Here is an 18,005-nt window from a genome sequence, read left to right as displayed (position 1 = left end):
TTCCATGGTTTACCCCAGACGCTTCACATCCCCTGGTTCAATCCATTGACAGCACGTCGACCAAAGTATACCACATCGATCCAATTCACTCTATTCCTTGCACGCCTTTCACCCTCCTGCATGTTCAGGCCCCGATCACTCAAAATCTTTTTCACTCCATCTTTCCACCTCCAATTTGGTCTTTCACTTCTCCTAGTTCCCTCCACCTCTGACACATATATCCTCTTTGCCAATCTTTCCTCACTCATTCTCTCCATGTTCCCAAACCATTTCAAAACACCCTCTTCTGCTCTCTCAACCACACTCTTTTTATTACCACACATCTCTCTTACCATATTATTACTTACTCAATCAAACCACCTCACACCACATATTGTCCTCAAACATCTCATTTCCAGCACATCCACCCTCCTGTGCAAAACTTTATCCATAGCCCATGCCTCGCAACCATACAACATTGTTGGAACCACTATTCCTTCAAACATACCCATCTTTGCTTTCCGAGATAATGTTCTCGGCTTCCACACATTCTTCAAGGCTCCCAGGATTTTCACCCCCTCCCCCACCCTATGATTCACTTCCGCTTCCATGGTTCCATCCGCTGCCAGATCCACTCCCAGATATCTAAAACACTTTACTTCCTCCAGTTTATCTCCATTCAAACTTACCTCCCAGTGAACTTGACCCTCAACCCTACTGTACCTAATAACCTTGCTCTTATTCACATTTACTCTTAACTTTCTTCTTTCACACACTTTACCAAACTCAGTCACCAGCTTCTGCTGTTTCTCACATGAATCAGCCACCAGCGCTGTATCATCAGCGAACAACAACTGACTCACTTCCCAAGCTCTCTCATTCCCAACAGACTTCATACTTGCCCCTCTTTCCAAAACTCTTGCATTCACCTCCCCAACAACCCCATCCATAAACAAATTAAACAACCATGGAGACATCACACACCCCTTCCGCAAACCTACATTCACTGAGAACCAATCACTTTCCTCTTTTCCTACACGTACACATGCCTTACATCCTCGATAAAAACTTTTCACTGCTTCTAACAACTTGCCTCCCACACCATATATTCTTAGTACCTTCCACAGAGCATCTCTATCAACTCTTATCATATGCCTTCTCCAGATCCATAAATGCTACATACAAATCCATTTGCTTTTCTAAGTATTTCTCACATACATTCTTCAAAGCAAACACCTGATCCACACATCCTCTACCACTTCTGAAACCACACTGCTCTTCCCGAATCTGATGCTCTGTACATGCCTTCACCCTCTCAATCAATACCCTCCCATATAATTTACCAGGAATACTCAACAAACTTATACCTCTGTAATTTGAGCACTCACTCTTATCCCCTTTGCCTTTGTACAATGGCACTATGCACGCATTCCGCCAATCCTCAGGCACCTCACCATGAATCATACATACATTAAATAACCTTACCAACCAGTCAACAATACAGTCACCCCCTTTTTTGATAAATTCCACTGCAATACCATCCAAACCTACTGCTTTGCCGGCTTTCATCTTCTGCAAAGCTTTTACCACCTCTTCTCTGTTTACCAAATCATTTTCCCTAACCCTCTCACTTTGCACACAACCTCGACCAAAACACCCTATATCTGCCGCTCTATCATCAAACACATTCAACAAACCTTCAAAATACTCACTCCATCTCCTCACATCACCACTACAAAATACTCACCCCATCTCCTTCTCACATCACCACTACTTGTTATCACCTCCCCATTATCCCCCTTCACTGAAGTTCCCATTTGTTCCCTTGTCTTACGCACTTTATTTACCTCCTTCCAGAACATCTTTTTATTCTTCCTAAAATTTAATTGGATATGTATATTTGCGTGTGTGGACGTGTATATATATATACATGTGTATGGGGGTGGGTTGGGCCATTTCTTTCGTCTGTTTCCTTGTGCTACCTCGCAAATGCGGGAGACAGTGACAAAGGAAAATAATAATAAAGAATAATATTTATTTATTTATTTTGCTTTATTGCTGTATATATATATATATATATATATATATATATATATATATATATATATATATATATATATTTTTTCTCTGTCGCTGTCTCCCGCGTTTGCGAGGTAGCGCAAGGAAACAGACGAAAGAAATGGCTCAACCCACCCCCATACACATGTATATACCTACGTCCACACACGCACATATACATGCCTACACAGCTTTCCATGGTTTACCCCAGATGCTTCACATGCCTTGATTCAATCCACTGACAGCACGTCAACCCCGGTATACCACATCGATCCAATTCACTCTATTCCTTGCCCTCCTTTCACCCTCCTGCATGTTCAGGCCCCAATCACACAAAATCTTTTTCACTCCATCTTTCCACCTCCAATTTCGTCTCCCACTTCTCCTCGTTCCCTCCACCTCCGACACATATATCCTCTTGGTCAATCTTTCCTCACTCATTCTCTCCATGTCCCCAAACCATTTCAGAACACCCTCTTCTGCTCTCTCAACCACGCTCTTTTTATTTCCACACATCTCTCTTACCCTTACGTTACTTACTCGATCAAACCACCTCACACCACACATTGTCCTCAAACATCTCATTTCCAGCACATCCATCCTCCTGCGCACAACTCTATCCATAGCCCATGCCTCGCAACCATACAACATTGTTGGAACCACTATTCCTTCAAACATACCCATTTTTGCTTTCCGAGAAAATGTTCTCGACTTCCACACATTCTTCAAGGCTCCCAGAATTTTCGCCCCCTCCCCCACCCTATGATCCACTTCCGCTTCCATGGTTCCATCCGCTGCCAGATCCACTCCCAGATATCTAAAACACTTTACTTCCTCCAGTTTTTCTCCATTCAAACTTACCTCCCAATTGACTTGACCCTCAACCCTACTGTACCTAATAACCTTGCTCTTATTCACATTTACTCTTAACTTTCTTCTTTCACACACTTTACCAAACTCAGTCACCAGCTTCTGCAGTTTCTCACATGAATCAGCCACCAGTGCTGTATCATCAGCGAACAACAACTGACTCACTTCCCAAGCTCTCTCATCCCCAACAGACTTCATACTTGCCCCTCTTTCCAAAACTCTTGCATTCACCTCCCTAACAACCCCATCCATAAACAAATTAAACAACCATGAAGACATCACACACCCCTGCCGCGAACTTACATTCACTGAGAACCAATCACTTTCCTCTCTTCCTACACGTACACATGCCTTACATCCTCGATAAAAACTTTTCACTGCTTCTAACAACATGCCTCCCACACCATATATATATATATATATATATATATATATATATATATATATATTTTAGATATCTGGGAGTGGATCTGGCAGCGAATGGAACCATGGAAGCGGAAGTGAATCATAGGGTGGGGGAGGGGGCGAAAATCCTGGGAGCCTTGAAGAATGTGTGGAAGTCAAGAACATTATCTCGGAAAGCAAAAATGGGTATGTTTGAAGGAATAGTGGTTCCAACAATGTTGTATGGTTGCGAGGCATGGGCTATGGATAGAGTTGTGCGCAGGAGGGTGGATGTGCTGGAAATGAGATGTTTTGAGGACATTGTGTGGTGTGAGGTGGTTTGATCAAGTAAGTAATGTAAGGGTAAGAGAGATGTGTGGAAATAAAAAGAGCGTGGTTGAGAGAGCAGAAGAGGGTGTTTTGAAATGGTTTGGGCACATGGAGAGAATGAGTGAGGAAAGATTGACCAAGAGGATATATGTGTCGGAGGTGGAGGGAACGAGGAGAAGTGGGAGACCAAATTGGAGGTGGAATGATGGAGTGAAAAAGATTTTGAGTGATTGGGGCCTGAACATGCAGGAGGGTGAAAGGCGGGCAAGGAATAGAGTGAATTGGAGTCATGTGGTATACAGGGGTTGACGTGCTGTCAGTGGATTGAATCAAGGCATGTGAAGCGTCTGGGGTAAACCATGGAAAGCTGTGTAGGTATGTATATTTGCGTGTGTGGACGTGTGTATGTACATGTGTATGGGGGGGGGGGGGGTTGGGCCATTTCTTTCGTCTGTTTCCTTGCGCTACCTCGCAAACGCGGGAGACAGCGACAAAGTATAAAAAAAAAAAAAAAAAAAAAAAAAAATATATATATATATATATATATATATATATATATTTTTTGCTTTGTCGCTGTCTCCCGCATTTGCGAGGTAGCGCAAGGAAACAGACGAAAGAAATGGCCCAAACCACCCCCATACACATGTATATACATACATCCACACACGCAAATATACATACCTACACAGCTTTCCATGGTTTTCCAGACGCTTCACATGCCCTGATTCAATCCACTGACAGCACGTCAACCCCGGTATACCACATCGATCCAATTCACTCTATTCCTTGCCCTCCTTTCACCCTCCTGCATGTTCAGGCCCCGATCACACAAAATCTTTTTCACTCCATCTTTCCACCTCCAAGTTGGTCTCCCACTTCTCCTTGTTCCCTCCACCTCCGACACATATATCCTCTTGGTCAATCTTTCCTCACTCATTCTCTCCATGTGCCCAAACCATTTCAAAACACCCTCTTCTGCTCTCTCAACCACGCTCTTTTTATTTCCACACATCTCTTTTACCCTTACGTTACTTACTCGATCAAAGCACCTCACACCACACATTGTCCTCAAACATCTCATTTCCAGCACATCCATCCTCCTGCGCACAACTCTATCCATAGCCCACGCCTCGCAACCATACAACATTGTTGGAACCACTATTCCCTCAAACATACCCATTTTTGCTTCCCGAGATAATGTTCTCGACTTCCACACATTCTTCAAGGCTCCCAGAATTTTCGCCCCCTCCCCCATCCTATAATCCACTTCCGCTTCCATGGTTCCATCCGCTGCCAGATTCACTCCCAGATATCTAAAACACTTTACTTCCTCCAGTTTTTCTCCATTCAAACTTACCTCCCAATTGACTTGACCCTCAACCCTACTGTACCTAATAACCTTGCTCTTATTCACATTTACTCTTAACTTTCTTCTTTCACACACTTTGTATATTTAATATATATATATATATTTTTTTTTTCATACTATTTGCCATTTCCCACATTAGCGAGGTAGCAGCAAGAACAGAGGACTGAGCCTTTGAGGGAATATCCTCACTTGGCTACCTTCTCTGCTCCCCTTTTGGAAAATTGAAAAAAATGAGAGGGAAGGATTTCCAGCCCCCCGCTCCCTCCCCTTTTAGTTGCCTTCTACGACACGCAGGAAAAACGTGGGAAGTATTCTTTCTCCCCTATCCCCAGGGATAAAATATATAGATAAATTTATATATATTTTTTTTCAGGTATCAATGAACTCATTCAATCACTTCAAAGAATTCAAACAGTGCTCAAGTCCAATGGCCACCGAATCAGTGAAGACATGACTCTTGTGGCCCAACTTCTGACAAATCCAGAGTTTCAGAAGGTGCTGGCTGTTCACAATAAGGTGCAAGAAACTTGGTGTTTAAACAGACCTCCCACACCTGTTACAGACAATGCTCAAGAGCTTTTAGCAGAGGTATGATCTGTCTTCTATCTTTCGAAATATTGTATGATCCAAGTACTGATTCTCTCTCATACATATTATCTTTATTTATGTTTGTTTTCATGGTTCATTCACTCATAACTTCAAACTTCCTGCTGTCATTAGCATTTTAAGTATGTTTTAAGTACAGGTACACCACCGATTTTCCAGCAACTGATGGTTCAGCACCTCTTTTAGTCCGGAAAAAAAATACGTCAGGGAACTTGAAACTAATGCGGCCGCCAGACTAGTTTACTGGGTGGCCACAGATGGTGTTGTGTGTATGGCGTGCTTATTTACGTTCTTTACACTGCACTTGTTGGTGGTGATACTGCAATTCTGTAAGATTCTTAGCTTATTTTGCTTAAATTTAACCCTAACTATGGCTTCTATGCATATGAAAGTATTAGTTGTGCTGTCAGACATAAACGCTAGTCCATATCGATCCAAGATAAAGTAGAACTGTTGAAAAAAATGGACTGTGGTGTTTTAGTGTGTAAGCTGTGTGACATCTACAGTATTGGTTCATCGACTGTTTATGATATAATGAAACAAAGGGAGAAAATATTGAAATTCTATGCAGACAGCGATTCCAAGCAAATGACGATTAGAAAAACTATGAAAGATGGTAAGAGTGCTGAGCACAATCGAGTGATGATAGAATGGTTTCACCAACATCAGAGTGATGGAGTGGACTTGTCAGGTAGCATGATAACTTGTCAGGTTGCATGATAATGGACCAAGCTAAGTTGTTCCATAAAGAACTTAAATTACAACATGAGTGTGACTATAGTGAAAGACGGCTTCATAAATAAAGTGTGCGGAAAGAAGCGATCTGCAATCCATGAAGGAGCTTTGCAAAACTCGTAGTCCTTTGCAAAACTCGTAGCTGACGAGCACCTCAGTCCTGCGCAGGTGTAAAATGCAGACAAAACTGTATTATTCTGGTGTTGTATAACTCGGAAAACATTAACAATAGAAGACGAAGAAGACCCCACAGGATTCAAACAATCTAAGGACAGACTTACCATATCAGGGTGCTCAAACATTTAATATTTGTTTAATTTAAATTTCTAGCAGTCCATGGTATACTTTAGATACATGGGAGATGTATAATTAGTGGGTTAGAGGTGTGTTGGTTAATTATTATTACGTGACCACGTTAGGTCAGGCAAAATGGTTTATCCAGCAAGGCTTTGGAACCAAGAGTGCCAGAAAATCGGTGGTGTACCTGTATATCAAGGCAAAGCTACCAAAAAATATCAAACACATACCACTCCAGCATAGTATCCATCCCTTTAAAAACCCTTTTGTTTACATATGGTAGTTTCTAATCTTGAAAAATGGGCACAAAGCCATGCATTTCTTATCTCCCACCCCCTCCTTCCTCAACACTTATAGCTGTCACATTCAGTTTTGCATATGTCATAAAATTGGATTAATACTTCATATGAAATACCAGAATATGGAAGCATTGGTTAATGTGCCATACCTCATGATACCAATTGGAATAGGTTCTATGCACACAAACACACAGTTTGTATTGATTCATTGTATGCACAATACCCCATAAACTGTTGCCAGATTTTCTGTTGTATTGTACTAAAACTAAATCGTTTTACAAACCTTGCATTTAATTATCATAGCATCATGCAGTACAATTTGTACCTTTTTAATCCAGCAGCCTTGGGTCCTGGCCATTGCCTTACCACAAAAAATGCTGGAAAACAGAAATTGACTCCTTTAAAGGCCCTGGAGTGAACATTCTTACCAGTTACCATCAGCCAGGTTTTATGTGTTTCTGCAGCATTGCTGCATCCAAAAAGTGTTATCCTATCTTGGTTTTTCGTGTTATACGAAGCCAATACAGGGCAGATTCATCAGCATTACACACTTCTTTTGGGGCTATAAGACATTAACAAGATATTAGCTCAGCTGCAGTGTAGACAGATTTTGGCACCTTAGTAGCACCCTGGTATCAGCCAGACCATGTGAGTTGCCGGACCACAGAGCACCGGATTAAAGAGGTACAACCTATACTGTAATTTATTAATATTAACAAATGTAACTATTTTCTTTCGGTCAGAAAATTAAGAGATTGTTAACAGGTACCTTTCAATTGTAAACTTACACCAGAATGATTATGCTTATTATGTAATGGCAAAAGAAAGCAATTATTGATATTGACAGGTCTTACTCCAGTTCAGAGCCACATCGCATGAACAGATCAAGTTTTATATCAAGATTGATAGTTTTTCTGTGTTTTTTCATGTCAGTAGCAAACTCGTAGATGCATACATACAAGTGCAAACACTATAGCATTTGTGTATCCAACATAGCAGTTGTCTGCCCATGCATCCAGACTTAATGTAAACAAACAACTGTTGCTTCAGTCATGCCAAATTCTCCTCAACTTGTTAAGTTTTCAACTTGTTAAGTTTCAGCTAAGTGTCAAATGTTTGCTTTGTTGATACTTTACTCTAAACCTGCTAAAATGATTGAAAGATGCCCAGCATCTAGGAGTTGGCTACTGACATGAAAAAATACTCAAAAACTATCAATCATGACATAAAACTGGCTCTGTTAATGTGATGTGGCACTGGATTGGAGTAAGACCTGTCAGTATCAGTAATGACTATATTTTGCCATAAGATGATAATCTTTAATATGCTTATAATGGACTGAACCAGGGCATGTGAAACATCTGGGGTAAACCATGGAAAGGTCTGTGGGACCTGGATATGGATAGGAAGCTGCAGTTTCGGTGCATTACACATGACAGCTAGAGAATGAGTGTGAGCGGATATGGCCTTTCTTCATCTGTCTCCTGGTGCTGTCTCACTGATGCAGGAGGTGGCGATGTTGTTTCCTGTGGAGCGAGTTGGTGCCAGGAACACATAAAGGGGAACAAGTATAAAAATGGGAGTTGGGTAGATTAGAAAGGGTAGTGAGTGGTGGAATGAAGAAGTAGTTATTAGTGAAAGAGAAAAGAGAGTCATTTCGAAGATACAGGGAAGGAGTGCGAATGACTGGGAGATATATAAAAGAAAGTGGCAGGAGGTCAAGAGGAAGGTGCAGGCTTTAAAAAAGAGGGCAAATGAGAATTTAGATGAGAGAGTATCATTAAACTTTAGGGAGAATAAAAAAGATATTTTGGAAGGAGGTAGATAATGTGCATAAGACAAGAGAACAAATGGGAACATCAGTGCAGGGGATAAGGGGGAAGTGATGATAGATAATGATGAAGTGAGAGGGACATGGAGTGAGTATTTTGAAAGTTTGTTGAATGCATTTGATGATAGAGTTGCAGATGTAGGGTGTTTTGGTCAGAGTGTTGTGCAAAGTGAGAGGGTCAGAGAGAATGGTTTGGTTATGAAATAAGAGGTGGTGAAAGACTTGCTCAAGATGAAATCCAGCAAGGCAGTGGATTTGGATGTATTGCAGTTGAATTTATTGAGAAAGGGGGTGACTTGTGTTGTTTATTGGTTGGTAAGGATGTTCAGAATGTATGGATCATCATGAAGTGCCTGAGGATTGGCATAATGAATGTATAGTGCCATTGTACAAGGTTAGAGGGGATAAAGATGAGTGTTCAAACTACAGAGGCTTAATTTTATTGAGTATTCCTGGAAAATTATATGAGAAGGTATTGATTGATAGGGTGAAGGTGTTCACAAATCATCAGATTGGGGAGGAGCACTGTGGTTTTGGAAGTGGTAGAGGATGTGTGGATCAGGTGTTTGCTTTGAAGAATGTGTGAGAAATACTTAGAAAAACAGATGGACTTGTATGTAGTATTCATGTATCTGCAGAATACATAAAATAGGGTTCATATAGATGCTTTGTTGAAGGTCTTAAGAGTATATGGTGTGAGAGGGAAGCTGCTAAAAGCAGTGAAAAGCTTTCATCAAGGATGTAAGGCATGTGAATGAGTAGGAAGAGAGGAGAGTGATTGGTTCCCAGTGAAGGTCAGTTTGTGGCAGGGGTGTGATGTCCCCATGGTTGTTTAATTTGTTGTGGATGGCACAGTTAGGGAGGTAAATGCAAGAGTTTTGGAGTGGGTGAGTATGCATGAGGTAAATGTATGAGTTTTGGAGAGGGGCAAGTATGCAGTCTGTTGGGGATGAGAGGACCTGGAAAGTGAGTCAGTTGTTGTTCCCTGATGGTACAGCACTGGTGGCTGATTCAAGTGAGAAACTACAGAAGTTGGTGACTGAGTTCGGAAAAGTGTATGAAAGGAGTAAGTTGAGAGTAAATGTGAATAAGAGCAAGGTTAGTAGGTTCAGCAGGGTTGAGGAACAAGTTAATTGGGATGTAAGTTTGAATGGAGAAAAATTGGCAGAAGTGAAGTGTTTTAGATACCTGGGGATGGACTTAGCAGCAAATGGAACCATGGAAGCAGAAGTAAGTCACAGGAAGGGGGCAAAGGTTCTGGGAGCAATGAAGAATGTGTGGAGAAAAAATGATCTCGGAGAGCAAAAATGGGTATGTTGGAAGGAATAGTGGTTCCAATGATATTATATGGTTGCAGGCATGGGCTAAAGATGGTGTTGTATGGAAGAGGGTGGATGTGTTGGAAATGAAATGTTTGAGGACAGTATGTGGTGTGAGGTGGTTTGATCGAGTAAGTAATGAAAGGGTAAGAGAGATGTGTGGAGATAAATATTGTGGTTGAGAGAACAGAAGAGGGTGTGTTGAAATGGTTTGGACATATGGAGAGAATGAGTGAGGAAAGGTTGAGAAAGAGGATATATGTGCCAGAGTTGGAGGGAACAAGAAGCAGGAGACCATATTGGAGATGGAAGGATAGAGTGAAAAAGATTTTGAGTGATCGGGGCCTGAATATGCAGGAGGGTGAGAGGTGTGTGAGGAATAGAGTGAATTGGAACAATGTTGTATCCTAGGGTCTACATGCTGTCACTGGACTGAACCATGGCATATGAAATGTTTGGGTTAAACCATGGAAGGATCTATTTAAAAGAAACAGACAAATATAATGAAATGTATGGTATACTTGGCTAGAATATGAAACAAATTACTGCAGAAGACCCATCCAGTACTTCATAGAAATTGCCTCCCAAAACTGGCACTTTTATGGTAAGTCTCTTTGCTGAGATCTACCCTCTGGGTTAAATCCCTTCTCAGCTGCTTTAAGAATACTGATAGTTTTTGTCAGTCTTCTTTTCTGATTATTTTCCCATGTCATATATTTTTCCATGTTTTCATTCCCAGGGTTCCTATCTCGTGCTTCAAGAGTCTTGTATAACAGTGTGTTATACTTACTAAATTATAAATAATTGACAAATTACAAAAATCATTGATACATCTTACCTCAATTGGCTGTAGTGTAGCAGTTTGTCATATTTGCTCTTGGGACATAGAGTATAATTCCTAACTCTACCTGAGGACAACAGAAATGTGCCGTGATGTAAGAATCACCACACCATTATTAGGAGTTTGCCAGGTAGGATGAGGGGTGGTACCTTATGCAGATTAGAAACTGTGTTGCAGTCAGGGATTATTTCTTGTGAATGATTAAAATGGTTAAGCTTTGATTCACAGGGCTAACTTGCTGGCAGATTTAGATTATTCAGCCCTTTATAGTTATGAAGGCTGTTATTAAGGTGCCAGATGTATTTTGATTGTGTTTACCTCAGCTTAAACCTTATTGGTATAGGGCATACATTTGTGTGGTATACTATGTAAGCACATGCTTTGATAATTGCATAACCATCTCTGAAAAATTGCCAAAATCTATATGCATATAATTTTTTTTTGTTTTTTTATGAATAGTTGTAAATTTATAGATGCAGCTCATTGGGTGGCATCGGTGGCAGCTTTAAGTAGCAATAGAGACTGAGGCCTTGATTCAATTACTACAAGTAGCAAAAGATTTATATGGACCAGTATATCAATAGTGTTACATCAAGTACTAGGTTATGGTATTGTTATATTAGTTAATGAGACACTGTTGCCCATTGCAAGAGGTTACAAAGAAATCTAGCATGGATTAAGTGGAATACACTAAATACCTGCTTCAGGCTGCCAAGAATTTTTTTTTACCATATTGTACTTGTTTACAAAAGATCAACAACTGTAATGTTTGTTTTAACCCCCTTTGCTGCAAAGATTACAAGTATGTCCAAAAAACTAGAGGGGGTAATAAACAAAATTAATGAACCAACACTTTCTTGGAACAGCCTTACAGTAAACAGAAACATTCGTTTATCATAGATGGGGCTTTGGTTTTGGTTCATTATACGTGACAGCCAGGAAGTGGTAGTAAACAAAATCCCCTTAAGAATTTATGAATAGATTTTTTTTTGTTAGGCTGTTCCAAGATATTGTTGGTCCATTCATTTTCCTTTTTCATTCCTCTCTAATTTATCTTATATTGTGAGTCAAAAGAGGGAATGTTATAGCGGATGAATTAGATGAGATACTTCAGTCATCAAACTGGACAGTGCATACATTTGTACTACACATGTGATAATCTGGTAACTGATACATAACTGATACATACACAACATACTACGGAATGTTTGTTTATTCTGTCATAAAAAATCTAAATTTCCATTGCTAAGTATTGCTTTAAAGGAATTTTAATGCTAGATAAGGAAACATTATGGTTAAGCACTAACTTGGAAATGCAAGAAAATACATCAAATTCAGATTTATTTCTCATGGGAAATGACACTTATGAAATCTAAGTATTTATTTATTTATTATACTTAATTGCCATTTCCCACATCAGCAAGGTAGCACCAGGAAACAGACAAAGAATGACCCATCCACTCTTATACACATTTATTTTATATTTTATTTATTATACTTAGTTGCTGTCTCCCGTGTTAGCGAGGTAGCGCTAGGAAACTGATGCAAGAATTGCCCAACCCACCCACATACACATGCATATACATAAACTCCCACACATGTACATACATACATATACATAAACATGCACAGATATGTACATAAATACACATGTACATATTCATACTTGCTTGTCTTCATACATTCCTGGTGCTACCCTGCCCCAAAGGTAACAGCATCGATACCCCCTACTTCAAGCAAGGTAGTTTCAGGGAAACAGACAAGAAACTGCCACATTTATTCACAGTCTCTAGCTGTCATGTAATGCATTGACACCACAGCTTCCCATCCATGTCCAGCCCCCACGGGAAGAATAGTTATTATGAGTAATCAAAAAGTGTCATTTGTTGAAGGTGCATCAGATTATGAAAATCATATACTCAGTGGTTTTGACAATTTGATGATGGAATTGCTGTCTCTCTCATCCTCTAGGAATTTTTATTGAACAAAAATACATTTGTATTCATTTATACAGATATAGCATTGGATAGAATGGAAAGTTCAGATATTCAGGGATCTTTGTAAGCATATCTTATGATGATTAGTTACTCACCAAGTAATTGCAATATATTTTCAGTAATTATATTAGTAAATGTATTGTCATTTGATTGGTAGCACTCATAGCAACATGCATCATGTTTATTTTGTTCTGATCTCTTATACTTTGCCTACTGCTCCTGTAGTAAGACATCATATACATAAAATTTTTCTTTTACTCATCTCTACACTTTTCCTATGAAAAGTGATTGTAACTTTATCTGCAGTTTATTTGTAGTGATTATTCCAATGTAATGTGCTTATACTCTAATCTCCTTGTTTGGAACAAAAGATAGAATGCACACACTACATGTAATATGCACATTTATTTCACACCTACATGAATTTCTAATGACCATAATGATGTACTTACAGAGTCTTCAGGAGTTACAAGAATATTCAGTACCTGAGGCAGCTGAACTTATTGATATACTTAACAAATACTCAATGGAAGGACTATTGTATGCTCATGACCGGATTGCCGAGCGTGAACCTTTACCTGTTGGGAACTTGCCTGAAGAGGAAGTGCTGGACAGAGTAACAAATTACCCTGAAGAGAGTGTCAAGATTGTCCGTATTGACAAAACCAATGAGCCCTTGGTATTGGCGAGTTTTCTCCTCTTTAGTTTTAGACTAATATATCATTTTGAGTGGTTATTTTATGAGTTGATGTAGATGTAAGTGCAGGCAGATGAAGAGAAAGGTGTCTGGATGTAAGATTTAAAAGGTATTGAGAAGGTTTTGAAAATATGACTCAGTTGTATGCAACAAAATATATGGAGAAAATTAATATGGACAATTAGCGTTAAAAAATAAAGAAAGAATGTAACTAACCTGTTGTTATTTGATGAAAAAATTATTGTAGTATTTAAAATGTGTAGAAGTACTAACTTATCCACAAATAAGCTAGTCATTAGTGACTAGGTTTTTCTAACACAAACTTTTCCTTCTCTGTTCCTTTTGTTGCTTTCACCTCTCTCTTCCCAGTTCACATATACAATGAAAAGCTAAGGTGACGTCCATAGTCCCATCCTGTTTCTGAACTTTTACTTTACTAGGCATTCACTATTATATATGCTTCACTAATACTGTAGAATAATTATTTTCTAGCAACTTTTTCCTTCTCTAGAAATTTTCATTAACAACCACAGTGCATTTCAATTCACTTTATCATATAACTTTTACGTGACTGCTGCATAAGACTTCCTTTTTGGCATATGCTTTTCTGCTACCACCTTCACGTAGAAAGCTTGATCTAAATATCTTCTGTCTTTCATTAAACCCCCTCGTTCTTCACTTATCCTACTCTTATCATCTTCCCCCTCTTGGTAATATTTCTATTTTTTTTTTTTTTTTACATTTCTCATTAGTGGTGTGCTGTGGAGGAAAGTCTAACTAGTACTACTGTGCTTTTCTAAAAAGGATGGATGTCGGCAAGCGACCTAACTTAATGCTCCTAGCTAATGCTCCTGCCCACTACTTCTGCCTAGTGTTTCTACTGAATGTTCTTGTTTAACATTCCTACCTCCAGCCTCTATCTATTGCTCCTACCATTTTGCCAAAAGGCAGGGCTAGCATATAGTGCTCACTGCAGGAAAATCTAGTTTCAAAGAATGACTTGTGTGAATTAAGTGTTGTTGTGTGTTAAGTATGACAAGGAGATATTGCATATTTGTGGATAAGATGCTAGCAGTCCACATGTGTGTGAAGCAGAAAGAATGGACAGCTACCAGAGTCAGTGGAGTGCAACTTGATAACAACTGAAGTGATGGCTTAGTTGTCTCTATTTATCTATCTATATATATATATCACTAATGCCTGTCCCCACCTGGAACTCCCTCAAGGGGGTGGCCATGGCAAGTAAGTCTCCATAACCTATGAACTTTTGTGCTGCCACTGGTAGAGGGCAACTCTAGTGCAGTGTTTGCAGAGGCTCCCTTCTAATGTTCCTATGACTACTTCAACTTACTGCTCGTGACCAGTGTTGCTACGTACTACTTCTACCTAATGTTTCTACCGAATGCCATTGCCTAAATGTTTCGACCTATTGTTTCTGTGTATAGCTCCTACCATTTTGCCAAAAGGCAGGGCTAGTGCATAGTGCTAACTACAGGAAAATCTATGGTTACAAAGAATGAGCTGTATGAATTAAGTGCTGTCAGGTGTTATGTACAACAAGGAGAGATTGTATTTTTTGGACAGAATGCCAGTAATGTGGTGAGGCAGAAAGAAAAGACTGCTACTTGGGGCAAAGGAGTGCAGCTAGATTGCCACTGCACTGAAGTGCTGGCTTATTACACAGCCATCACTAACACTCCAGTACCCAGGTGGATAGTACTTATGATGTACCTTTCTGGTCAGTGGATATGACAAACTACTATTACTGATTGTTCCACTGTGTAAAGATAAAGGGAATAAAAGTGATGAAAGAATTACAGAGAAATTTCTTTGTGCAGATTGCGAGGTGTACGGTAGGATCATGCCTTCATCCATTCTCGCTGCCACCTGGCCACACATGAAATGCCCCCCAACCCCCCGGCGTGCATGTGGGGTAGCGCTAGGAAAAGACAACAAAGGCCAAATTCATTCTCATTCAGTCTCTAGCTGTCATGTGTAATGCACTGAAAGCACACCTCCCTTTCCACATCCAGGCCCCACAAAACTTTCCATGGTTTACCCCAGACGTTTCACATGCCCTGGTTCAATCCACTGACACCACGTCGACCCCAGTATACCACATAGTTACAATTCACTCTATTCCATGCACACCTTTCACCCTCCTGTATGTTCAGGCACCGATTGCTCAGAATCTTTTTCACTCCATCTTCCACCTCCAATTTAGTCTCCCACTTCTCGTTCCCTCCACCTCTGACACATATATCCTCTTTTTCAATCTTTCCTCTCTCATTCCCTCCATGTGACCAAACCATTTCAATACACCTTTTTCTGCTCTCTCAACCACACTCTTTTTATTACCACACATCTCTCTTACCCTTTCATTACTTAATCAAACCACCTCACACCACATATTGTCCTCAAACATCTCATTTCCAACACATCCACCCTCCTCTGCACAACCCTATCTATAGCCCATGCCTCACAAACATATTACATTGTTGGAACCAACATTCCTTCAAACATACACATTTTTGCTCTCTGAGATAACATTCTCACCTTCCACACATTCTCCAACACTCCTAGAACCTTTGTTCCCTTCCCCAACATGACTCACTTCCACTTCCATAGTTCCATCCGCTGCCAAATCAACTCCTAGATATCTGAAACACTTCACTTCCTCCAGTGTTTCTCCATTCAAACTTACCTCCCAGTTGACTTGTCCTTCAACCCTACTGTACCTAATAACCTTGCTCTTATTCACATTTACTCTCAGCTTTCTTCTTTCATACGCTTTACCAAACTCAGTCACCAACTTCTGCAGTTTCTCACCTGAATCAGCCACCAGCGCTGTATCATCAGCAAGCAACAACTGACTCCCTTCCCAAGCCCTCTCATCCAGAACAGACTGCATACTTGCCCCTTTCTCCAAAACTCTTGCATTCACCTCCCTAACAACCTCATCCATAAACAAATTATACAGTGATGGAGACATCACGCACCCCTGCCGCAAACCGACATTCACTGGGAAGCAATCACTTTCCTCTCTTCCTACTTGTACATATGCCTTACATCCTCGATAAAAACTTTTCACTGCTTCTAACAACTTGCTTCCCACACCATATATTCTTGATATCTTCCACAGAGCATCTCTATCAACTCTATCATATGCCTTCTCCAGATCCATAAATGCCACATACAAATCCATTTGCTTTTCTAAGTATGTCTCACATACATTCTTCAAAGCAAACACCTGATCTACATATCCTCTACCACTTCTGAGACCACACTGCTCTTCCCCAGTCTGATGCTCTATACATGCCTTCACCCTCTCAATCAATACCCTCCCATATAATTTCCCAGAAATACTCAACAAACTTATACCTCTGTAATTTGAACACTCGTCTTTATCCCCTTTGCCTTTGTACAATGGCACTATGCAAGCATTCTGCCAATCCTCAGGCACCTCACCATGAGTCATACATACATTAAATAACCTTACCAACCAGTCAACAACACAGTCACCCTCCTTTTTTAATAAATTCCACTGCAATACCATCCAAACCCACTGCCTTGCCGGCTTTCATCTGCAGAGGTGGAGTTTATTCATATGTAAATTTGTGGTGTTCCAAATATGACAAGCAGGTGTCAGTATAAAATGGTAAAGCATGTTTATCTTTATTACAAGTCATAGCTACTCATACTTACATATACAAACATATTCAACATGCACGCAGACTCTGCCATGCTCTCAAGCTCACATTTCAGACCCATACTCAGTGGCTAGTCCAGCCTCCTCCCATCTCAGTTACTTCCTGCAACTGCTCAGGAACAGAAGCCAAGTGCCTGCACACCAGTTTAGGCTTCCTCTTCAGGATTTCCCACTCCCTCTTGGAGTGCAGTATCAGTTGATCTGATGTTCATTCCTGTACTGGCTCCCACACCTTAAAATATTTGCCCATATGTTCTCAATAGGATTGAGATTGCTTGCTTTGCTTGGCCACTTGAGGAGTTCAATGTTCCTCTGATCTTGGACCCAGCTTCTGATGATCCTGGCATTGTTTATGGGGCAGTTGTCCTGCATAAAGATGATCCTTTCCGTATAGAGTAGAGCATTGGTCTACCCCAAGCAGAGCATGACTTCTTCAAGTATTTCTATTTACTTGTCTGCAATTAAATGTCCCTCGATGTCAACCAGTTCACCTACCCCGTGCAGGTAGATCCAGTCCTACATGTTGGCAGTGACGCAACTGCTCCTGGCCACCTCATTGATGTTGTAGCAAGCATAACTGGTTCAAAAACTTTTTTTTGTTACTGATTATTCTGTTATTCAGTATACAGCTATGATACAGAAAAGAGAAAAACTAATAAATCAATGGACAATAAGTAGGAGAGA

At 40.2% G+C, this 18,005-nt stretch overlaps 1 protein-coding gene across 1 annotated transcript in view; it reads left to right on the top strand.

The window, feature by feature from the left end:
• Positions 1-18,005, top strand: part of sdt (MAGUK p55 family member stardust) — a 963,188-nt gene that overhangs the window by 784,253 nt on the left and 160,930 nt on the right. Inside the window, 2 exon segments of the mRNA XM_071665600.1 lie at positions 5,364-5,578; positions 13,370-13,594. Of these exon segments, the coding sequence (XP_071521701.1) occupies positions 5,364-5,578; positions 13,370-13,594 (440 nt within the window).

Source organism: Panulirus ornatus, chromosome 10, assembly GCF_036320965.1.
Source record: "Panulirus ornatus isolate Po-2019 chromosome 10, ASM3632096v1, whole genome shotgun sequence".
Taxonomy (NCBI): domain Eukaryota; kingdom Metazoa; phylum Arthropoda; class Malacostraca; order Decapoda; family Palinuridae; genus Panulirus; species Panulirus ornatus.
This window is presented reverse-complemented; position numbering and strand designations above follow the sequence as displayed.